General features: G+C 36.2%; 1 protein-coding gene across 5 annotated transcripts in view; it reads left to right on the forward strand.

Moving 5' to 3' along the window:
* The window catches only part of ROBO1 (roundabout guidance receptor 1), a 693,687-nt gene that overhangs the window by 563,306 nt on the left and 104,065 nt on the right, over positions 1-26,316 (forward strand). For all 5 annotated transcript variants that reach the window (XM_085241045.1, XM_085241026.1, XM_085241036.1 and 2 more), the window contains one exon: positions 13,149-13,306. In XM_085241045.1, coding sequence (XP_085097171.1) covers positions 13,149-13,306 — 158 coding nt within the window. The remainder of the gene's footprint in view (positions 1-13,148; positions 13,307-26,316) is intronic.

Consider the following 26,316-nt stretch of genomic DNA (forward strand, 5'->3'; position numbering starts at 1 on the left):
CTCGGTTAGTTTTGTATTCTGGCCAAGATCTATTACATGTATTAAAGAAAACCTATAATATTAACGTAAAACTTATTTGTCCTTTTTGGCCTCCTGACAGGGCAAATAGTGTGTAAATATTGGCAGCAGGCATGCAGCTCCTCTTACCCCCTAGAAATTTACTGGGCATGCAGGAGAAAGGGCATGATATTGTTCAAGGAAGGCCATGGTGTGGTGGTTGAAAGAAGTGGAATGAGGAAGAACTGAGACTGTTATAATGGATATGAATGATATGAATTACAATATTTTTTTAGTGTCTGATGCATGTATATTATGTCTCCAGCTAGTTGAAAGTAGTACAACCCAACAGAAGTCTATTTACAGAGGGAAACATTTGGCCTGAGAACTGATACTTAATTTGTGGAAATACGAAGGGGTGTTACTTTGGACTCCTTTTTGGTTTGTTGCTTAACATCCACTGGAATCTGATGTTCACCTTCTGCTGTTGTTCATCTACCATCACCAGTGGTTTTTGGTGTTGGTTCTTTTTTTGCTTTTTTTTTTTTTTTTTTTTTTTTTTTCCCCTCCCCTCTTAACTCAGATGTTTCTGAGTGAATTGCTAGAAGATATCAATAGCTTTTATCTTGAAAGCTTTTTGGCTTCACTGGCTTCAGCATCCTGTTTCTTATAAGATTATTAGTATTTGTTTCTTAAAACTGTCCTTAAAAATGTATGAATTCTATTTTTACGCATCTATTGATTACATAGTCTCATAATGTTTTTCAAGTTTAGTATACATACAGAACTTTTTGTGCTTTAAGATAGAAAAAAGAACTGGTCCACTCTACTGACTTGAAAATCTAATTATATTGAGAGCTCACAGATTAGTAAACTAATCTCAGTCTCACACCGTATCACATTTGCTTTTCATCCCTTTATCTTAATGAAAACGTAGTGGTGTTATGGTTTACTAAGAAATTAACTGCCCCATATGGGCTGCTTGGGACTGGTGGGAAATGAATTACTGATGTTGATGGGTCTCAGTAGAGTGCATCGTCATAGTCCATCATTCAGATTCGTCATGGCTAAGAAATTCAAGCATAAGGATTTCTGCTAATTGTACCTCAGCTGAATTTTGATCTGGAATTTTGAATTTTCTCGAGTTTCATTATTAGTAGTTAGAAATTGTCTAAACAAGGAAAGTAAGCTAACCAACAACCAAAAAAATCAGTGGTTAGTAGGAAAAAAAGAAAAATGTTACTGATAATTTACCGGTTTCCTGTGACATGTTTGAACAGTTGTGTATTACAGTTTTTCACATCATTTAAAGCAAAGGTAAAATTATGGTTTCTGTTTAGTAGAGTCACCACTTTGACTCTTCTTGACTTTCATAGTCATTTCCATCACCTTGATAGTTTTGTAATGAATGCATTTGTGAGTTCATTTTTCACGCAGACTAAGCAAATGTCACAATCATGCACTTTTACATGTTATTGAGAACTGATGCATTGCATCACATGCCACAATAACCACAGCAGCCCACTGTGCCTCACAGCATTATGCAGTTGGGTAGCAGCGCATGCCAGCTCCCTCTTTGTAGCTGTTATTAAAGATGTTATCTTTAGCTAGAACACTGAAGTTATGCAACTTAATGTTCTGTGTCTGTTAAAATATTAATGAAAACACAGGGATGAAAACAATGAATTTGACCCAACGAAAAGGAAGCATTTAATCAAAATTAAAATCTGCACTAATGAAATCTGGTTGTCTTTATGTGCGTTTGTGTTCATGCTGAGCATTGCCCTCTGTTTCCTTTTGTTAAGTCCAAGTCAGACTTCTGACTGCTGTTTCACCACATAGGGTGATCCAAAACTTCATGCACTCCTTCCTGACAGCATTAAGGCATACTTTGCTTAACAGGCAATGTTTATCTAATTTTTGCTCAGTAGCATTTATTGCACATTAAATGCTGACATATTGATCAATTGGCATGTTGCCTTTGACTATCTCATAGGAACTGAAGCCAAAATGCAGAAATGGTTTTCTGCAAGGTGTTCTTGTCTTTTGCTGTAGTGTATTCATCTCCAAGAGATGCAGACAGGAGTTCCATCTTGGGAAATTTTGTAATGTCCATTGCCACTTTTCATTGTTGTAGAGGTATTTGTTATAAAGCCCTAGGTAGAGTTTTACAATAATTGAAGCCTTCAGATCTTTGCCTAAATGAAGATCTGTCAGTGTAATTCATGAAGATAGATCTAGAGATGTTTCAAATTTTGAACAATAAAAAACATGAGTATATGTTATTGAGCCATGCTTCTTTATATTGAGGAAGCAGTGTGAATTGTATCTTAGAATGTCTGAAAGAAAGCAAACATATTTCTGTACTATTGGGATCCAACTCAAAGCAGTTAATTGAATTAGATGAAGACCATATTTCTCTCTGACTTCTGTGCAAGGCTGTCTGACATATTTCCCATAGGTGTTTTCTTGGAATGTTTTCTAAAACCAGTAAAATTAAGGAAATAGTAATTTGAAAAGTATATCATATTTGGCCCAAATGTAATTTTGTAAAAGTTTACTGTTCTTACTCTTACTGTTGTCCATTGAAAAGTTTTGGAAGGTAAAGAAACAGGATAATATTACTGTAAGAGTGACACATGCATTTGGACATAAAGAGTATAAATAATAAAATCCTACTGTGTAAATAAGGTATATCTTGCTCTGTAGAAGTTCAGACAAGTGAGAAAAGATGGGAGTTCTGGCTAGTAGTTCCCTTCAAGAGAATGAAGTTGTATACTAACAGTGTAACATTACAGCAACTTTTTAGAGCAGTGAACTCTGCTACAGTTCTGTGCCAACAAATCCCGCATTCCATCTTAGATTTAACTGTGGAATATCATTTTCCAGCATATAACAAGGGAAACTTAGCTGCTTGAATGTATTAAAGATACTGTATCTTCTCTGCTATAAAATGTCACTTTTTTTTTTTTTTTTTTTTTCAGCCGCTTTAACAGCATAATGGGATTCTTTTCATAGAAAATAGAGTCCTTCCAAAGAACTTCGACTGTGGTGTGTTCGCCTAGCCAGGAATTTTCCAGCTTAGAAACCATGGGAAGAGAGTCAGCTTCTCAAATCTGAAGCCAGCATAGCTGTGGCAGCATCGCCTTTTCAATCAATTGTAGTCTGGCTCAATTGGCTAGTGGCATATATCAGAGCTTTAAGTTCCCACTGAAAATGATTCTCACAGAAGCTGTTTACTTGCTGTTCTTGCTGCCTGTGTTCCTTTATTTTTCTCCCTGGAATCATAAATGATAGAATTGTAGAATTCTTGGAGTTGAAAGGGACCCCTGTAGGCCATCTAATCCACTCCTCTGCAATGAACAGGGGCATGCACGGCTGAATCTAGTTGCCCAGGGCCTTATCCAGCCTCACCTTGAGGCCAGGGCATCAACCACATCACTGAGCAACCAGCTCCAGTGCCTCACCACTCTCACTGTATAAGCCTTTTCCCTTAAATCTAACCTAAATCTACCCTATTTGAGCTTGAAGCCATTTCACATTGTTCTGTCACCAAAGATCCTGCTAAAGGAGTCTGTCCTCTCTTTCCTGTAGCCCCTCTTTAGATATTGAAAGACTGCTGTCAGGTCACTTTGCAGCCTTCTCTTTTCCAGGCTGAACAGCCTCACTTCTCTCAGCCTGTCCTCATGGGAGAGGTGTTCCGTCTCTTGGATCATTTTTGTGGCTCTCCTCTGGAAGTGCTTCAGCAGGTCTGTGTCGCTCTTGTACTGAGGACTCCACATCTGGATGCAGTACTCCAGGTGAGGCCTCACAAGCACAGAGTAGAAGGGCAGGATCACCTCCTTTGACCTGCTGGTCACACATCTTTTGATGCAGCCCAGGATACAGTTGGCTTTTTGGGCTGCAAGAGCACAGGTCTTTTTCGACAGGGTTGTGCTCAATTCTTTCATCCCCCAGCTTGTATTGGCAGTGAGGGTTCCTTCAACTCAGGTGCAAGACCTTGCACCTCTTGAAATTCAGCTGGGTCCACTGTTCAAGGCTGTCTAGGTCCCTTTGGATGGCATCCTGCCCCTCTGCTGTGTTGACTGTACCCCACAGTTAGGTATCATAAAACAAACGAAATCGCCAGGATACTGGCTATGTTGTGTTGATTCGTGCCATCTTTCTTAAAATGGAAAACCATTCTGCTTTTGGAATAAGGTTTGATAATTAAGAAAGACACTGGACTTCTGGTCTTCTCCGTTTTTTTTTCCTCATCTTTTGGTCTTGTTATCTCTTGTAGTTTACCTCTCTATGCTCTAATTTGCAGATCCAAGACAAGGTCTTGGTGCAGCCTGTTAATCTGATTCTTCATTTCCATTATAACATGCTTTAAAGGAAAGCCTGCACAGCTAACAGGTCATTCAGACTAGACATTAGAACCTTGAGTTGGAATGTTCAGAAGAAAAGCTTTATTTACGGAGCACGCACACATATCTTTGCATTTAGAGATGTAAATCATTCTTTGCCCAGGCAAATCTAATCTGTGATCTCCCAGAGAGAATTCTTATGTGAACTGTATCTAAAACCCACAGGTTTGTATTCATGAGTTTGGAAATCTGCTCTGTTAGTCATTAGAAAAATATTGTCTGTAATGAATATGATTCAAATTATCCCCTCCCCCCCCCCCCCCCCCCCCCCCCCAAAAACAAAACCCAAAACTCTTCACAGTGAAATGTACAATACAATAATAATACAAAAGAGAAAATAACTGTAATTATTTAGCAAAAGTGAAGGGAAATGTCTCAGCAATCTGTACAAATGAACCTGTTCTTCCACAAGGTAAATTCTGAATTAAAGATAGTAAATGCCTTGTTCTAGATCATAATATGTGGAAGACAATGAGACAAATCACATTTTGTACACAATCAATCAAGTTAATAATTAGATCCATTCTCCATATCTATTTTCAATTTTTGATCAACCTGAGGAATATTGTCAGAGCCAGATGCCTGAGGCACTGCAGATACTTCAGTATTTAATTAGGATTCCCAGTGCTACAGTGTGTTCTCTTAGGTTGTCACTTACTCGTCTCAGAGGTTAAAGTTACTGTTTATATGACTTCTCAGATTTGTCCATTTAATTGATTCCCAACTTATCATCTACTTAATTAACTCTTTCCTCTTCACATGTGGAGATACTGGTACAGGATGGCAGCTATCTTGCCCAGTGGCAATACTTTAGTCCAAGTCTTCAACTACTGAAATAAAATCACTGTAATTGTGTTGGTTTGTTTAATACATTTTTGTAACTACCATCTATAACTTTGAACCAATGGGTTGAAAAGACTGAATGAAAAAAATAAAAGGCAGTAATTGCAATATATTGAAACATCTGCATTCGGTATGTCTGTTGTCGAATGCCTCAACTTTTAAATGCTTATGCAGTGTAGCATATTGCTTGATTCACTGCTGTATTTGTCATCAGCACCTTTTAAAAGATGTGATCCAGTAGGTGAAGCACTCCATGAGTTCTTTCTGCATTAATGGATTAGAAGCATGCAGGTGTTACATCTGCTAGCTTGTATTGCTGAATATAATGGGGAGTGACACCTTTTTCTGGAAAAAGTAGCTATTAACCTTCAGTATGTATTGAGATGCCATTTTTGTGTTTCTGTATAAAAAACTATCAATCAAAAACATTGCTCTTTGGAGAGAATACATTCTAAAACATCTTAAAGGTTACTATAATTGAAGCAGTACATTTTGTTAACATTTAAAAAGTGTGATCAAGATTTCAAGTCTCTGGGGAGGCTGTTGCTATTTCATAGCTCTAACACCTGTGCATAATTCAGCTGGTTGTGCATTGGATTGGTGCTCAAACAGTGTTTCTCTGTTTCTTGATTGTTGCAATCACCAGTGATCTTTACTGGTGTCATTAGCGAGACAGTACTAATAATGTTAATTCTAAATTCTATAACTTTATAATGTGTTCTTTCAGGAACTTAATACCCATCCCTGATGCCATTAATCTGTTATCACCCTTACAACAGAATGTGGTACTGGATTCAGTAAAGTGTTTACTAGATTTACGTGTTCAATGAAAAATAAGCAAATTGCCTATGCCTGAAATTCTGCTTTGCTATATTGGGCACATGGAATGAGAATTTCTTGAACTTCTCTTCCAGTAATTATTGAAATAATTCTACATGCATCATTCAGTCTCTAATTCATGCATTAATTTATTTTCACTTATTCAAGTTTATATTGTTGTTTTCTTCTCATATTTCTTCCAAAAAAAACGTCAGTTGTTGGTAGCACTCATTGTGAGATTCAGATTGAACATCATGATATAGCTTATAGGTACAAGGCTGTATTTCCCACTTTACTGGGAGCTGGAAAAAAAAGTTGTTAGGTATTTTAAAACAGCTCAGTATTGGAGGAACAGTGACTTTGGATATCTGTTTTGAGGACAAAGAGATGCTGTTATCATTAGAAAGATTCTGGGCGATGTTATCAGTACTGATGCATACAAATACATTTGAATACTAAGCAAAAAAAAAAAAAATCATTTGATCTTAAAATAATTCAGGCTTCGGGAAGGTTTACTAAAGGACAGAGTTCAAAGCAGAGCATGACAACACTGTATGAAGGCTTTACTGTGAAACCATTGTCATAGACGCAAGGCTCAAGATTCAAAATGGAACAGTACTGTCATAATGTGAAGTGATGATCATCACTTATGATCAGTCTTTTTAGTACAAGCAGTCTCTTATATCTGGAAACCTATTTAAAGTGAGTTCTCTACTCGAATCAAGGAAATCCTGTCTCATAGGAAGAGCTGATTCTGTGAGAGTTCAACTGTGAGGTGCAGTGTTTCAGTAGTTTTGAAGTTTAGAGGAGACTTAAAGAGGACTAGAGATCTAGATAGTGAACTGATTGCTATCTGCTTGCCTTCAGAAGGCTCTTTAGTCCAAGTGACAAAGGTGTAACAGGATCTAATAGCTGAGGTCAGAATGGTTAAAGGTAGGAATCGGATGGGAAGAGAAAATGATGAAAGAATGTCCAGGCTGTGAAAGGAAGTGACACTCCCTACCTGTCAGGATCTTTATAAAAGTGTAGACATCTTTAAAAACATTCAGTACCTTAGTGATATATGCAATTACTGCATAAAATCATTGTCTGTATTATGTGAGTGTTGTTGCAAGATGATCATAATAGTGATTTCTGACTGTAGACATGCTTCTGCTGTTCTATTTTTAACGGCGGTGCAATGGAGATAAAAATCAAGGGATTACTATCTTCTTTTTAACGTCTTCAGAAGGGAAAATAATTTAAATAATGGTCTTCAGAAAATAATATTTTTAACTTGTAAATGATCAAATTTTCTTGATAACATTCTTATAGAGTTTAATAGGTTCTAAAATACTCTATGGTAACACAGTGATCTTAAATCTGAACATGTGTAGTTTATATTATTTTTTTTAACTGCGATGCCGTAACACTTTCCTATTACTGGAATGAATGTATTAAAAATAATATTCTGACGTCAGTATAAAATTCATGCCAGCGCTCTTTAGAAAAGGTGGTATAGTTCAGGCTAATGCTGAAGTTAGTTGAGGTCTGGTTATTCTGTGAAGCAACGCAAGGAATGATCATTTCTTCTACTTATTTCATTTTCACATTCTTTTTCCCCATTTTTGAGGCACAGACTGCCATGAAAAAAAAAAACAAACATCTAAATGATTTTCATGCTAAAAGAGTGATAACTGTTTTTAGTGAGAATCAGTGGCTCACTGATCTCTGATCACTTATCCAACAACCAGCCTGTTGAGGTAACATTATTTGGCAGTGACAATGCAAGAGAGTTAGCAGAAAGCACATCTGGATGATCACAGTAGAATAATAAGAATGAATTCAGGTTTTCTTAATCTGATATGCAACTGCACCCCAAACATCTGCATTTTCCTATACTGGGAATGCAAAGTATATTTAGATGTATTTCTTTGAACTGCAACGAGTGAAATGAAATGTCTAGCCAGTCTGACTAGTATAGGCCTATAATAAAATTTTTCAGGAGATTTTCTTATCTTAAGTTCTTAAATTATACCTTTGTAAAGGAGTACGTGTCCCTAGTATGTAATAGGAATTAACATATTGCTTAGAAATGCATTTTTTTTCACTTGCTGACTAGAACAGTCTGGTTTGTTTGTTGTTTTTTTTTGTGTGTGTGTATTGTCATGTTTTTCTTTGTTGTCTTTAAACTAGATCACAGTTATTTAATGATAAAATTTAACAATAGTGTTCATTAAATACTTACAATGTGAATATGCAAAACAATAATCAACCTAGCAGTGAGCTCCAAACGTGTCATATGGATTATTTTTGTGCAGATCAAGTCAAGATTATGTACTGGATATATGAGCATGCTTCTTACTGAGGTTCTTTACAAGAGGAGAAAACATCCCATTGGTGTTTGGTAAATCCCCTGGTACATACTGCTTCCTCTCATGATATCCATAGGTGCCTGGTGGCCAAGGTGTGGAAAAAAAAATAGCAAGTGCAGAAGGGAAACAGTGGCCAGCTGGGTGCTGACAGCATGGTTTGGAACTTGCAATAATAGTTGTACAGGTATGAGTGAGTAGTAGTATAAGTGACATGTGGCTGTATATAAATAGAAAATATGCATTTCTTTCCTTGCCTTCATACAGTTTCTGTTCCTAATGCTGACAACTTTGAACAATTTCTATAAAGTAGAACCTTGAAATACAGTTACTGTTTCACCCAATAATGACTCCCTACTCTTTTTCGTAGAAGCTAAAGAAAAACTTAAGAAAAAAAAAAACACTGGATACTGCATTTTTGAAAAGCCCTGTTTATGGTTTACACTAAAAATAATGCCTCTACTAATGTTGCTTGTCGATAAAAATCTATTCTCAAGTGATTGCTAGTTCCTTTCTGCTCTGGGAAGGATTCTCTAGGGAAAGTGTAATTGCTTTATTGATTGAATAGTACAAGGTTTTAAATAGCTGTATGAGTAGTTGACTTTTATGTGAAGTTACAAAAGTTTCTCTTCAACCTGATTAATTCAGCAAGCAGAGCATGAAAGTGTTTCTGCACTAGCACAGAAATTCAGAGTTCACACGGCAAGATCACCAAGTCATTCAGCTTTACAAGGCTTATTGCATTGTCCTAGCTGTACAATGGTAATACTTACGGTTGCTATATCAGAAAAAAAGAAGAGTAAAATGTTAGAAAACCTTACCCACTATTTTTGTATATGAAGATTTTACACTAAATTGGAAAAACAAAACCACAACCTCACTTTTAATCTGCTTTCATTCCAACTGTATGTAGAAAAAGATGTATGTGGTGCAATTTGGCCCTTCGGTGACTGAAGACATACACTGTACTGAATTACAAAATACACTTCTAATGTATCTTTGAAAGGAAATATATTCTTAGCTTACAGTGAGCTTGACTCTGAAGAGGAAAAAATGACTTTTTTTTTTTGTCAGTAAGTGAGGAAAATTTATAACTTATGTAAGATTGCCAGGCCTGAGGGGAAAAAAAAAATAACAAATACATGAAAAAAATTAAAAAGTACCACAAAAAACAGCAAATATCTACTTTACAGCTGCAAAAATAACTGTCTGTGAAGTAATCTCTAGTAGATTACATTTGGTTAGCATTTCTTTATGTAATGTTAGAGCCAAAAGAAAATCATAGTTAAGCGGGGAAAAAAAAAATACATATTTCAATGTGTATATGGCCTGGACCTTTGATGTTCTCCTAAGGCATTCTTTTATGCATTCATTAATTTGTGAAAGGTATTCCTTTACAGGCGAGGTACTATGGTTGAAAACCTGATCTAAGAAAAACAAGTGTAGAAATTACTGAAGTAATTTGCTTTTGTTATTCAAGTACTGGACTTCTTTGTTGCTTCAAAGGTGCTAAAAGCCATCTGAGGAGCTATCTGATAGGCTTTCCTTTGAGATTTATGAGTTCTTTCGGACTTGAAAAGCACTATGGTTCGTTAAGATCTCTTGATTATCTAAAACAAACAAACAAACAAAAAACGGACAGGTACTTATATTTTATATTTCTCTTAACTTTATCTGACTGATGCAATCTTCAACAAGAGAAGTTTCTTACCCGCGATCAAACCAACCCTTTTATTGTGTTGGAATAAAACTGTTGTGGAGCAAATAAACTTCCTTGCACTTCCATGTTTAGTTATTGGGAACTGGCTATATGGTATTAAACTTGATGCAATTTCAGTTTCAATTTCTTTGAAATAAATCTTTTTTAGAAAGGGAGTATTTTTTCACGTCTCCAAACTAAAAATGTACTTCATCTAAGTGTAACCTGGATCAGTTGTGTTTTTTTTTTTTTAATTGAAAATAACATCAGTTTTTTCTAATCTATAGAAAGAAAATAACTATGTTCCTTGCTTTTTGTAGGAAGAGATGTTTTGTTCTTAAGTGGAGCATGCTTTCTCATGTTTCTGCACACCAAACAAGAGCTTAATTTTGTTTGTTTTGAGCATTTGTTTGAAATGAAGTTTCTAGACTAGATCTATTTGAGATAACGTTTGTCAGACAGTTTGGAGGTCCCTCCCAACATAATTTTCTCATAACTTCTTCATTAAATCCTAACACTCTACTGTATTACTTTGTATTGTTAAAGTGGGAGAGCTATTTTATCCCTGACTACCCTTTTTGAAGGGCATCAGTATCTCCTGGATGTTAAGAAACTTTAATTTTTAGATTGAAGCTTTTGAAATCTGAGTGCTTCAGAATGGAAGAGGCTTAGTAACTTCAAATGATGAAACAGCTATGTACTTCAGTCGTCTTGGTACACAAGTGTTTTTTCATCCAGAAATTATATCCTGTTTCTAGAACAGTGGTATAATATTTTGCGTTAATTGCTTTTGGTTCCCACCTACATTTCTGTTACCAGTCTTGAACTTTCCTGTTGTATATTTTGTAGTGATTAATCAAGCTATACATATACACCTGTGATTATAGCCACAGAATTACGGGTTATGAGAGCATAAGGTTGGCATATTTGAGGAAAAAATAATTAAGATAGTCTTCCTGATAGCATTATTTGCCAAAAATCTCCGCAAGCAGAGTCAAAGAACTGTAACTCCTTTGTGCACTTCAACTTTGTTTTAGATTATGCAGCATTGCAGAAAGTAGGTGTGAGATTAACTTGTTCCAGGTGACCCATTGGCCCTTCGGACCCTTCTACAGGATCTGAATGGCATGGAAGACCTTCAAGGGAGAAACAGTTTGATGACAAGGCCATACCTCTAGCTCTGTAAACACACCAACATTCCCTAACATCTAACAAGTCATACCTAGCTTATATCTTAGTTTCAGCTGGGATGGAATTGTGTTCTTCAGAATATCTGGTATGATGCTATGTTTTGGTTCTAGGGGAAAAACTGCTGAAAATATACCATTGTTCATAGCTTCTGCTAAGCAGGGTTGTACAGAATCAAGGCCATTCTCAGCAAAGAGTCCAAGGAGCTGGGATGGGACAGAATTAGGACAGCTGACTTCAACTGGCCAAAGAGATATTCCATATCATAAAATATCATTTGGAAGGAGTTTTGAAGGGAGTGGGATTTCATATTGCTCTCGTGCACTTGCCAAGGAGGGAACAGGGCGTCCGTGGTGAGCAAGTGCTTGTGCATCGCTTGTTATATACATCTATATATGCATGTATGTGTATTTATGTGTGTGTGTATGTATGTGTGTGTGTGTATATATATATATGTGGGTGTGTGTGTGTGTATATATGAATGTACATTGATAGTCATAACTATTATCTTTGTCCTTTTCTCTATCATAGTAATCAATTTTATCTCAACCCCCAATTTCTGCTTTTTTTTTTTTTTTTTTAAATTCTCTTTCCCATCTCACTGTGAAGGGAGTAAGTGGGTGAAAGACTGTAGTGATGAGCCACCTGCTCAGTTAAACCACAACAGCATAGAAGCATCACTAACAACCAAGCCACTCTTTAGTATGCCCGATGTCTGTGGTCAGTGGCTCAGGGGACATACTCTTTGCTACAGATTCTCTGCACTATTTAGTGTTAACACAAAATTGATGTGGATAGCAAGAGTGACGGATAGCTTTGTCAAAATCCTAAGAGTTTTTTGGCAGTAACGTACTTTTTTTTTTTTCTTACTATGTCCTTTGTTCAGTGTGAATGGTAACAGTAGTGGAGAGGTCTAGACTGTTGTATTTGTTATAATTTGAGTCATTTATTTTTAGATTAAACCTGTTGTCACTTAGTTGGCAAAGCTTAGGAAGACCATTATTCTGTTAAACTGGGTTTTGATGTAATGGTCTGATGAACACAGTATGCTTTCTCTTCCTCTCCTAAAACGAGTAATAATCATGCAGATATAGACGATATTCATAGTAAATGAGTGTATGGAACTAGATTTGCCTAGGCTTGGCCAAATGAGAAGAAAGAACAAATTTTAGTAACGAAGCCAAAATAGAAAATGTTTCCCTCTGTTAAAAGATTATGTTCTTCCAAACGAGGATGTAGTCTGAAGGATGACTCCCATGTATCAGGAAATAATTAATAATTACTGTTTTTTTTTTTTTTTTTTTTTTTTTTTTTTCCTCAAAAAGAAAGAAGCCAAATTGTGAAGACTAGTTTGGCTAAGGCTGCACTGATGTTTGCCCACTTATAGTGTCTCCCAAGAGCTGGAAAGTAACTATGATGTTCAGTTAGCCATAAATTTAGGGTGCAGTTTGTATGGTCAGTGGCCACTCTTTAACCCTAAACCTCTGAGTAACTGTCTGACTGAGCAGAAGACATTTTGTCTTCTTCAGTGATAGGAGTCCCGTATTTTCTCATGAGACAGAAACTATGTCAGGTAAAGTGAGGCAGCTGCTCCCTGCAGGCAGTCAATCTTATGTCTGTCAGCCTTTTTCCTCTGTCAGAGGCAGTTGTATGTGGGTTTTCTCTGTTACAGTTTGGTAGTACTAAAGACAATCCTTGAATGCTAGATGAAATTCATGAACTGAACTCTTTGTTAGTATAAATAAAAATGACAACAGGGAACATTGAGAACCAAAACATTTTGCTGTCCATTTGGTGTACTGCTGGGTAGTTTTTTTTACTTTATTTTGTTCATTCTTTCAGTTCTACGGGATGACTTCAGACAAAATCCATCAGATGTAATGGTAGCTGTGGGCGAACCTGCTGTGATGGAATGTCAGCCTCCAAGAGGTCACCCAGAACCCACTATATCATGGAAAAAAGATGGGACTCCTCTAGATGACAAAGATGAGAGAATTACAGTAAGTATAAGAAGGGCATTGTGTGAAGAACTCGATGGGTAAGATCAGCTAATCTAAAACTATTAGTCTCTTGATATGTGGGCATCCAGCCATGTTGTACTTTCCAGGCTTCGTCCTTCTGTGTCTAAAAGGCGAAGTTAGTTTGCATTCAGATTTGAACGCATTCTCTAGTCTCTTATACTACTTTATTGTACACTATGCATTTGTTTGTTAAAAAGGACCATGCAAAACTTGGGTTCATCTCTTCCTTAGAGAAATTAAAAGCTTGTGAATATGAAATTCATTATGTCTGTCACTGTCCTATAATTTTCTTTTTTATCCACATAATTCCTGTATCTGCTTCTTTAGTAGGAAAGAGAAAGTGCTAGGTGAGACTTTTTTTTTTTGCAATTGTTTTGAAAAGAAACTGTACAAAAGAGTTGTACACTGTATTAGAAAGGATAAGAAAGCTTTTGGGATATTTCTTTATGGAGATAATGGCTTATCCTCTACTCTCAAATTAAACTATTTTCCCAATGAAATTGTTGTGTTTGTTTGTAGCTGTAGCTTGCTAACGAGTGTACAGTTACTCAAGATTGTATAAAAAGCAGCTTCTCAAATCACAAAATTATCACTCTTAATTTTTGCTAAGTAAAACAATAAGCTAATGAGCATAAGTGGCTCACAGAAATTATAAGGAAAAGCAGAGTTCAGAAATCATTTGTATGCTGGCAACTTGGTGATCCAAAACATCTTTCTATATGGTAAGAAACTATCGTGTGAATTTACGTACCATGTAGGATCCTGTTGTTATTTCAAGGATTATTATATTAAACTAGATTGGAGGCATATACAATTTATATACCTCAATGATATGATCAAATGAGGGAAATTTTTAATGGAAGAACACTTAAACACATGCAACCTAAGTAAAAAATCAGCTTTGTTGGAAATTTAAATTGCCTGTTGCTTTGTTTGCTTTTTGCAAACAAGATAAAGCTTGGGCATTCTGAACGTCTGGCATATGCATACATTTAAATTTTCAAGTGCCCTATAGAACCTATACCAATTATTGGCTATTAATGTAATGCTTCCAATCATGCTTAAAAAGAACTTGCAATTTCCTTTTCAAATTTCCTTCCTAATGTGACAAGTCGATTGATCTGTGATAAGGAGAAGATTTCAGTGCTGCTTTTTGCAGCTTTCTGAAGTCACATTTTCTATTGCTGTAGTCTCTTGAAGGAATTTCAGGTGTTCCCTATTCAGTACATTCCCTTTGTTATACATTAAAACTGCTCTTCTTCCAGCTGTCAGAACAAAGACATACCCAGAACAAAGGCAGCTGTCACTGATTGGCAACACCACCTGTATTTATGAAAACTGCTTATGGTGGAATACAGCCCCTCACTTTGGTTTTGTTTTCTCGTTATTTTATAAAATAGTCACCTCCCTAGTATTCGTTCATAAAGACGTTTTGTGGAGTTATGTTGTTTCCAGTTTTTGCTTCCAAAACCAAACAAGTGAAAATGAGTTTTGATGTAGGTGTAGAAATACACATTTCACATGCTGAAATGAATGTTTGCGTTCAGAGGTGTAAAATAACAATGCTGAGACAGCTAATTCAACTGCATTATTTTATGTCCTATATGCCTGGCAGTTTCTTAAACAGCACTTTGAATATCATGGCTGCTTTCTCACAGGCAAGAGAGTGAAGCTACATTGTAATGCAGATTTACATTGACTTACAGCTGCAGCAGGATCTTCCCAAGCGGATAAATGTGCATTCAGCTGTACCTCTCAACAGCTTTGCTGTGACCATCTGTATTACCTTGCGAGGGTCTGGGAGACAAGGGGAGAATGAGACCTGGAATAGAGAATGTGCTAATGGGCAGATGGGCAAGAAGTATTAATTTTGAAAACTGCTTTAGAATTACAGAATTTCTCTTTACTTATCTCCTTTGAATTATTTCCATTTGTGTTTATAAACAGAAGCATAAAGAATTAAAGCAGTACAGAACTTGAAGTAAAAATGAATTTGGTGGATTTTGGATAGGCTTCTTTTTTTATGAGATAGATCAACCTTGTTTTTCTTTTTGCAAAATTATTTGCAAAAATAATATTAACTCCAATATTAATTAAAATCTATGCTAAAGCTCTCAGTGACATCAATAAGAATAAATTTTAGGTAATATAGCTTGCAGGCACTACCTTCCTCTTTTTTAAGCCATGAAATTACCGGATCAGGAAATGTCAATGTGTGTTTTGGTGTTCAATATATATGTAATAACAGCATTCGTACAGTCAATGAAAATGCTTATTGTGGCTCCACTTTTAAAGGATTTCTAGCTGCTTTCATTCTTAAAGGTTTGTTGATTCTTGACTCAATGTCATTTTAAGAGGTGTGTAAGGCTGTTTAAAGCATTTAATTTTTATACATTTTTGTCTGAAAAGGAATTTAAAGTAAGCATTATGATTATACTTTTTAGGTATAGTGGGTGATGTTTGGCACCTCTTTTCTGATTCATATCTGTACTTTCTTCAAAAATATGTCCATGCAGCAACCCTTCTTTTAACATAGGGAAGCTTTCATTCTCATCTGAAATAGCAGTGTTCATCTTTGCATCAGCAGAACTGGGCTTTACAGGCTGAATGGTAAAAGTGCTGGAGAAACAGAAGCGGTAGCTACGCTCCTGACAGAGGTCTTAGAAGCTAGAGATTTAGATAAATAGCAGTTAAATAAGATCCAAGTTAAGGCACAGCTTCCTTTGGAATGCAATAAAAAGAAAATATTATTTTATCCTGGTGAGGTTAAGGAAATTGATATGTTTATGTAGGTGAGATAATAAAAATCAAAGTGCTCTTTGCATATTTTTGGTCCATTTGTAGGGCAAATAAATCTCCTATGAAATGAAATAAATTTATATGTCTTTCAGGTTATAAGCAGTAGTGAGTGGAACAATTATGAAATGAAAGTATGGGTCTGGGCACAGCTATCTGTGTTGGACTGTAGAAATAGACATCATCTTAGAGCATAGCTCTCCCAGTACTGCTCTTTTTTTACTTCAGGTTGTACTCTGTACAGGTTATTCATTATACACATGTCCACCGGGTGAATCTGATGAAGAATCATCATCCAAAATTTGTTTCTCTTTGCTCTTGAATGTATTATCCATAAGCAGATTTATCAGTGCAGCATACTAAACATAATTTTTCCTATGTGTATCTTTCATACTGCATTATGAAAGCTTATGTTTGATATGTCTAATGCCTCTATGTTGTTTACAAAAGAAGGAGGAATGGCAGTCTTGCATGTGAAGCAAATGCTTATCTTTAACTTAATTGTTTTTCAATTCAACAAATTATCATGAGGCCAGAGCAGAATTAGTGAGATTCTGTTCTCATCAGGGTAATTTTTCTCTTGGGATCATTGTGGAACGAAGAATCTCTCCTACTACAGATAGCTAAAAAAGAATATTTCAGTAAAGTCCATTAAGTATCTTCAATTTCTCATTGTAAACAATTTAAAAATCAAATGTGATTTCTCAATTTTAAGATATTTCATCTGTACTAGGACCTGGAGCTGAGATATTGTGGAGAGAGAAAATGTAAGGTGTTGACTACAAATAATGGAGAAGGGAACTCACCAAGCTATGGAAATTCCTCAGCCTGTTTCTAATCCTTACTGTTGTTCATGCACTTGGAATTATTGTCTTGACAGATCAAATTCATATTGAATTCCTTGGAGCTAAGATCAAGGCCAGCATGATTACCCCAGCAGTCTAGCCAACTTCTTTACATGGCAGCCCAGTTTCATAGTCACATGTTTCAGGCACTTACCTTGGAGCTGAAAGCTATGAGTTTACATTGCTGTAGGTTAAGGAGGAGGAAGTGGAGTCAATCTTCTAATTTCTGCTGACGTTTCTAATCACAGGGTTTGGTCTTTCCCACTGTGTTTTGTCTAGATAGAGTTGGCAGGAACATCAGTGGCTGTGAGTAATGACTCACTTAGGCATTCAAGATACTGCAGTGTCCGAGGGTTACTTGTAAGCCTGCGAGTAAACTACCTCTAGTTAGCCTCCATTACCTTTTCAGCCTTTCTGTTGTACCCTAAACCCTCTCACTACTTTTCAAATGGTGTCCTCACTGCTTTCTTACCATGTCCCACTAAAATGAAATTCCCACCTCATTCCCCATCTGTTTCCTCCATCTCACAACCAGCTGTAGTATTTACCTAGCTTTCTCTCCCACATGTCTAGTCACACTCTGGCATCTGATTGATGCTAACTGCTTGCATCAAGGTAATAATTTTGATGTCAGATAAGCAAAATGTCTTGCTCTACACTGGAATGTAAAGGGACTCTTCCTTTGCTTTGCAGTTAATTTAAATTGCTGGTGTGCTGTGATTTGTCATGAGTGTAGCATTGTCTGCCTGCTGTCTACTTTTGCTCAGAGCCTCTCTTAAAGAGCTTCATTACAGTTCCATCTTTATGAATCTGAATGCAACTGCTTGTGTACAAAATGCTGACATCAGTAATCTAACCAAGATGGCAGCGGCCTTTGAGCATGTCTTCAGGCAAGACTTGGCAATAATTATGGACTTTAAGGAGTGTAAAGCATTTAAAGAGGAGGTTGTGGTTCTCTCATCTAGGCAGGGAAGCCTTCTTGGTTCTCTGTCTCAATTTGTCTCGTATGTTATTAGCAATGTCTGCTTAATTAACTAAACCTCAAAAAATCACAATGCAGTCAGAAGGCCTATAATTATCAATACTTTCCCAGTAAGAGAATATGTTGCTTAAGTTCCAGATCAAGTTGATGGTTGTGCAAGAGTTGAAGGTCAGAGTTTCACAGCTTCTTCTTTTCTTGCTACACGACCAGCCTATGCTTCTGAAGGCTTCCTAATAGTCACATGTTGAAGGGTGTTGAAGGGTGATGGGAGAAAAAGAGCTATGTATACTGAAAATGAAATTTTAATAGCTAAAATCTTTTACTTACATGTGAAAAAGAAGGCTGGTAGCTAAAAAAGAAATCCTTTGTAATTGAATACAAAAAGCAAAGCTCTTGCAATAAAACTTTGGTTCAGCACTGTGATTGCAATTTCCCTCTCTTTCATATTAACTCTTATCTATCATTTATCCTGAATCATCCTCATTTGATTTTTGAAAGAAAAACCTTCTGAAGCCATTTATCTTTCCTTGTTCAGGATTCCTAGCTTTTAAGATCAAAGTATAGGATGAATAATGCATACAGATTTTCGTTCCTTTTGTGTGTGGCTTTCTTGTGACAATTTTGAATGACTTACGTTCTTATTTTAGATGTTGTAACTAGAATTCTTTATTCCTCTTTCTTACCCTGGCCATTAAGTAGTACATCAAAAATACAAAATATTTATTCTCTTGCACAATGCTATATTTAAACAAGTAAGTCAAGAAATTGTTTCCTACAAAACATTAAAAAAAAAAAAAATTAAGCTTATGATCATTTTCTGTGACAGGAAAACCTCTTCAAAAGTGCTATCCACAGAAAAAATGTTTATTTATTTGACCCATTTATTTTATTAATGAATTGACAAGAAGACTTGATTCATACTTCTTCCTGGAGACCATTCATAACCTCTTCGAGCTTTAACAAGTTTAAAACGAGATAGGTGATCTCAATGTGTTCTCAGTCAGAAAAAGAAGGAAGTAATGGAAGAAATTACAATACATGTAATTTAAAGAAGAAAAGAGAAAGTATTGGAGGGAACAGTGGAAAAAGCAAAAATTAATTTTGTATTTATCTAAAGGGGCCTTTGTTTCTAAAGATAAATTGTAATGGGAAGAACTGCAAAGGAGAAGTAAATCAAGAAAAAGGAAACAAAACCTGATTGAGTTTGTTGCTGTGCGCTGTTCAGGAATAACAATCTTAACTTAAAACAGTTTTATTCCTGAAACAAATCATACAGTTATTGTGCCACACTCTTAATTAATTCAAGATGTTCATGCTAATATATTTTTTCTCAATTTCTCTTTTTTTCTGGCCTCTCTCCTTTTCATTAATTTCTTAATCTCGAGTCTTTAAACATCTTAGTCTCCCAAATTACATATTTTAGAAATGTAGCAAAGGAATGTAAATATCTGTAGAAGATGTAATGCCTACTTTATAGGTTAACGTAGTCTGTCCTGTGGAGGCTTGCATGAAAGATCATGGCCTGGGCACACAGCGCACAAAGCAGTGTGTGTAGGGGGAGCAGCAGCTAACTCCAGTTAAGTGTTTTATTTCATTTTGTTTTTCTTTTGGGAGGCAGATTAAAGGGCAGGCAGCAATTTCCTATTTCTTTCTAACCCTCGCAGGTTCCCAATATGTATTTATTGTCTCCCAGCAATTTCCTTTCTTTCCAGTACCTTTTCTTCATTCTGTCTCTTGTTTTTACTTCCTGAGAGGGTTGGCTTTTGCTCTACCTATCTTTTTCCTTCTGCTGATCTCTACAATGGTGGCTTCCTCAAGGATCAAGAGTTGTTTTTATTAACGATTTATACTACTTCTGCTATTAATATTGCTTCCTCTGGCAATACAATTGGAGCTGCTATGAGTTAACTTGGCACCCAAAGGGGAAAAAATGCAAAAGATTGTGAAAAAGAATTTGAAACCACATAGCTATCCCAGAGGATGATGAGAACGTTTCTTGCTTTTAATTTTTCCAGAATGTGACAATTATTTTTCTGTGTTCAAATTTAAAGCCCTGTTTCAGGGTCCCTGTTGCTCTTGTTGGATTCTCTCTACTCTTCAATTTCTTTAACACTCACTAATCATTGAAAATATATCTTCTGGATAGTCTTCTTTGTTTCCTGTGCTAACCTTGCCAGATGTCATTCTGTTGTCATGCATTTTTATCCAGATGACTTTCTTGCCTTCCTCCTCAATTCTACCTGCATGTTTGTTTTCACCCTCAATGTGTCTAAACCTCTGGAGTTTCCAAATCTGCACAACCATTGTGAAGACCAAGGTTTCTTCACCTTTGTGTCTTCTGCTACACATCTACTTCACAAGACTTTTTTTTTTTAAATTTTTTTATTTGTGGTGGTGTTATCACTGGGATATCTGAACTCTTTTCAGTGGTACATTTATCTTTATGACTAGCGTTTGTTGCATCATTTTGAGTATTCTGATATGTGCTATTTGACTGAGTCCAAAAAACATTGTTCTTCAGATGACCTGTCTCTTCTTGGAAGACTATAAAAATCTGACTAATCCTAGTAGCCTACATACTACTCAAGGATGAATGACTTACTAACAAAGAAAGAAGATAAAATATTTTAAAACACAAACTTCTTTTGTATTCCTTGTTGACTTCCTCTATACTTTTTAGAGACCTCATCATACTCCCGTCTTATTTTGGACTGTCCTTTTCAATGAAAACTCTTTGCCTCTATTACATTCACAGTAGTTTCCAACTCTGATCACAGCTGGTAATAGTGACAGCTTGTATTTCTACAAGCACAGAAGTGAACATGGATTGAAAATCCCAACTTTTTACAAGATTCTGTCCTCACAGTATTTTACAGGTTTGCCATTTTAAAGAGCACAGCTATGCAGACTTTGTCAGGCAGATGTGAGCTCATTCAGTTCGCTCTTTGAATTGACCAGAAGCCATATGGCAGCGGTTAATGTGGCGCCGAGCCTGAGCTAATAAGCCCTGCTGAGAGACAGGCTAGATCACTCAGGCACGGTATTGTACTAATATGGCCACACAGCTTCTGTTGTGCTGAGAGTAAGGGCAAAAGAGCTTGCATTGGCTTGAGGTCCCACATGCCAAGCCAAAGCAAATGGCCTGAGAACATGCATGTGGACACTGTCTTACTTCTCTATAGCTCCTGAGAGTCAACTGCTCCAGATACTTCTTTGGAGGATGAGCTGCATTCTCCATTAGCACAGTGTGTTTTCTGCAAGAAAACAATGAGAATATGACAGTTAGTAAGTTAACATAAAGTGTTTTGAGTCATATTTAATGCCACAATATGTTCTTATTGGCTTAAATGAGTAATTGCTAACCCTGAACCTTCGGTGTTTTGATGCTGAATAAAGTGTAGGACATGATAAACCATTCATTGGCTCACACTTATTGGAACATGTTTTAGAAGAATCTACACTGAAGAATCTAGAGGAAAGGGCTGATGAACCACTTGGTGGGCATTGGTAGGGAATAACCAAAGCATTGATTCTTTTCACTAGAAATCTTCAAAAGGAAATGTTGGTCTGTGGAAATAGTGGGAAGGGTGGGAGAAACAATATGTGGGGCAGAGGGATGGCCAAGTATGTGCTGGGTATCATAGAGATGCGATTTGAGTTTTTTAGGACAAAACTGACCTCCTCTGATCCCAAAGGCGTTCCTTATAAAAGTATAATTTGTTGTGCAAGGAGGTTATGAGACTTAGAGACTGTGTTCATGTGATCTGAAATTAGTGGAATTTAAACTCATAATTCAGCATTAGGCTAAAAGCTTGATCATTAAGTTACTGGCATTTTTAATCACGTTATTGTTGATTATACTGTCAGATTTTTTTTCTCCCTGTAGTAAGGATATCTTCCTTACTACCCTTCTGCTTTTTACAACTTTCAAAAATGCTTCTTTGCATTGTTTTATTTTTATTCTCAGTGCTTAAAATGTCAAGTATGCATAACTATGATTTCCCTTATGGTTTCATCCTGCAATAATAAAAAATACTCTTTTAATGTGAAACAAGTACGTATTTTGCTATACTCTATTTTACAATGATTTCTACTGAAGAAAGTTATCTTGCAAATATTCTGTAGACTTAAAGGAATTAGAACACTCCTCAATGAGTCAAAATTCTCCACAGATTTCTTTTGTTCCTAGTCATGAACTGATGACCTAGATAGTAAAAGAAAATAAATGCTGACAGTAAATATGGTACGTGTTAGAAATTTGAGTTTTGAGACTTTCACAGTCCTAGGCATTAGACTATCAGAATTTTCTTGTAAAATGGCTTATTGAGAGTTTTGAGCCTCTGGGATATGAGTGATATAAATGGAGTCTGGGTAGCTTCTCCTTCTTTTAAAAACAAAACAAAAAAAAAAAAAAAAAAAAAAAAAACAAAAAAAAAAGAACACCAGGTGGCTGTTATCTTAGACTAGGTTACTTGAGCTTTCCAGAACATGTAAGACTTTATGATTTGAGCAGTTAAGAGCAAAGGTGGTTTATGCTGAGAAAGTGTATCCTTTGTTTTGTTTGGCTGATACTCTAGTGGGTTGTTTTTGTTGTTTTCTTTTTTTTTTGTGGAGAATGGGATAAGGGAGATGAAGAAAGGATGTGGGAGGAAAATTATTTCTTCATTCATTTTATTCTCTTAATGAAAAAGAAACATTTTTGTTTGCTTAGGTTCTTTAAGCAGTCAGGAAAGGAGATTGTGTTTATATTACGCACACTAAAGATGAGGATAGGTTTTAGAAATTTGACTCTTCTCTGCCCCTCTCCTCATCAGCTGTGTGGAAATGCTAAAGTGAGGACTGATTCCTAATGTTGTCAAAAACAGTGAGAAACAAAACAATATTTGAAATATGAAACGTTTAGAACCCTCTTTGAATATGTTCCTCTAGACATTAGGTCTCACGCTGGGAAGTCAGTACACAGCGTATAGTCACAAAACGTACTCAGAAGAAAGTTCAGTCCATTGTTCATGGGACAGATAATCTCTACGTATCAAATGTTTAAAACAAACAAACAAAAAAAAAACAGTAGAAAGTGTCTGTGTTTCTAGTTCTTTCATGCTGATTCCTGGACCTTTGAGCCTTTTGCTTTTTTTTTTTTTTTTTTTACTGTATTTATATTTACTTTATACTTGTATACGGAATTATTTCCTTTTGTATAGTGTGGAAGACCTTTAACAGCCAAGTATCCAACAGAACTCGATGCATAATTTGTGGTAAGCCTGTCTCAGTGAAGTGAATCGATCCAACTCCTCACTTTCAGTGTTTAAAAAAACACTGAAACCCACTTGGTTTAGAGGGGGGGGGAAAGTACATTTTTGTTCTTGTAAGTCTCTAGTGGACCTTATAAATTTGATTGTTCTTGGCATTTTTGATACTCCTAGTTGCTTGCACACCATAGCAACCACATGTTGTCACTTAAAATGTAAATATCGGATAACTACTAACTGAAACTTTATTGTATATCATGCTTTTTTTAAGAATTAGTTTTGTAAAATAAGAATGACACTAACTCTAAAAGCATGTTTAATAAAACCTCAACAACCTATGTGCTGAGTTTGCACATACTATGTTCTCATAATCAAAAGAAAAATGTAGAATAAAAATAGTAGACAAGAATAGTGCCCATTTTTTGGAGCCCTGAACAGATGTAAGTGATTAGAGCTTCTTGTTTGGTTTGCTTTGATTTTTTTTGGTCTGCTTTTTGAAAGTTCTGTCAACTTCATTTTTGCTCATTTCACTGTGTTTGGATAGTTTTGCCTTACTGAATTTCCTGTGATGCTTCTGGTTAAATTAAAAGTATAGTCCAAATCTCAGCACTTCAAAAATAATAATTTTTCAGTTCTTGGGTTTCCTCAACCAAACAGAGTACTTCTCTCTCTCTGGGTAATAATATACTCACAATTACTTGGTGCCAAGTTCAGATAGTCCCACACAGTTGCACAAACATACACTTTGTAGGGTATTATTCCAGACTACTGTATAATATTCTGCAGGTCGGAGCCTAACAAGAAACCCATGACTTTCTTTCCTTATCTAGCTAGAGAAAAATTGTTGCTAATATGCATCCTGCATTTAGATCAGTAATACAATTGGTCTTATTTTTTCTCCTCAAAAATCATCATCTAACAGGAACCTACTTGGCAAATAGCACAGAAAGATTGTTCTTTTTTTTTTTTTTTTTTTTTTTTTTTTTAATATGGATGTGCGGGTGGTTAGCTGTACTTGAATCTAGTTATTGTCAATTTTCCAAATGGTTATACCATTCAGAGTACCGAAGTTTTCAAAGAGAAATACAATGACATGATAGCTTGGGCTTCCCTCACTCATCACACTGACTGCAGACTCCACAGATATTGCTCTGCCAATTCATTTAGAGTCATTTGGCTCTCATGGCTACTCTAAAGTCTGGTGTTCAGTTTGGAAATTTCTCTTGGAGCAAGACCTGACACAAATCCAAACGGAAAAAGTTTACCTGTTATAGGAGTATGATGTTGTTACCTCAGAAGCTGGAAGTACCCAATTTAAGCTATTTTACAGTTTGTGATAGGTATTCCAAATTTGAGGAATGAATGTTTCTCTCTGGCAGGTCTGTATTTTGAATAGAGTTAAAGATAAGCTGTCTGTATCATGAGACAATACATTCATTACAACATTGTTTTTTAAGGAGAACTGTGAATATTTTCCTCCTGAGAAAATTGTAAGGGAAAGATTGCCTTGAGGTAGAAAGACTGCAAGCTAAGCAAAGCAGATTGCTGTGCTGCTGGAATCTTCCTGTGAGATTTTGGGCAAGCTGTGAAATTATTCAGTGCTTCTTCTTCAGCATTTCATGAGTTGTGAAACTGAATTCATTCATACATGTAAAGCAGCCTGACGGTATAACCACAAAGTTGTGTTGTGCCACTTGGCCAACGTGCAAAGTATTAACACATCCTAAATCACTAATGGACTTTTTTTTTTTTTTTTTGGTAGGCCAAACAGTAGAATAATATTCATACTCTCATACTCAGGCCATGGTACATGCATAGTGACTGCATGATACTTGCAGGATCAATCCTGTATGCAAATATTTTGATCTTTCTTTTTATTTTAAAGGAAACAATTATAAACCACTTGTGATCTAACCTAGAAGCAGCTCAGCACCACACAGCTCTTTGCTTACTGCCTCTTAACTCCTCCTGCTTTCCAGTGGGATGGGGACAGAATTTAAAAAAACAAACAAACAAAAAAAACCCAGTTCTGAAACCAGAATTTGTGGGTTGGGGGAAAAAAAAAAAAAAAAAAGATTTACTAAGGCAGAAAAGGAAGAAGAAAAAGGATAATGATAATATATATATCATATATAAAAAATTTTGTGTGTGTATGTATATATGTATGTGTGTATATATGTGTGTGTGTGTGTATATATTTACAGTGATGCATAGTTGCTCACCATTCAGCCAATCCCTGAGCAGTGGCTGCCTGTGCTGCCTACTCCCCCCCGCAGTTTTCAAGCTTTTTTCACATGATATTGTATGGTATGGAATATCCCTTTGGCCAGTTCAGGTCAACTGTCCTGGTTCTGTTTCCTCCCAGCTCCTCGTGCCCCACCTCAGGCCCCCTCATTGGCAGGACAGTATGGGAAGCTGAAAAACTACAATGTCTTTGGCTTTATACACCACTGTATACAGCACTGCTCAGCAGCAACTTAAACATCGGTGTGTTATCAACATTATTTTTCTCCTAGAGCCATAACATAGCATCATACCTGACACTATGAAGGAAAAATCAACTTTGTTCCAGCTGAAGCCAGGGTACCACTCAAGATGTATGCTGAAACATCAAAGCAATGTTGAAATTATTTTCCTTTTTATTCTGGATTCCCAGAAGTTTTTTAGTGAACTAGGGATGTCTTTATAGTAGGTACTTTGTGCGATCATAACTCTCGGGAAATTTTCATTCATGGAGACAATGATTAGTGTGCTTTATGAAAATGCACTTGTACTCACAAGTACATTTCATTGCATTACAGAAGGCAGTTCCTCATCTTTGTAGCAGATACATATCTCAGATTTCAATGTCATTTTTACTATGCTGTCCTGTCAGTGAGTCTCAAATTCACCTTGAAGGATCACCCCTAGGGATGCCAGCTGAACCTTTGACCCTTTTGTTTTGACTGTCACCAAGGTTAACACATCATTACAGCTTCTGATGTTTTAGATACCTGTTCATTTGGAGCCTTTCTCAACCTACCCTGTTTCAGACAACTTAAATAGAAGCGTCAGTGATTCACTGTTGTTTCATAGGAATGTTAGATGATTTTTGATGAAGTATATGTTTTCCTACTT

Source organism: Meleagris gallopavo, chromosome 1 (genome assembly GCF_905368555.1).
Source record: "Meleagris gallopavo chromosome 1, MGAL_WU_HG_1.1, whole genome shotgun sequence".
Classification (NCBI taxonomy): Eukaryota; Metazoa; Chordata; class Aves; order Galliformes; family Phasianidae; genus Meleagris; species Meleagris gallopavo.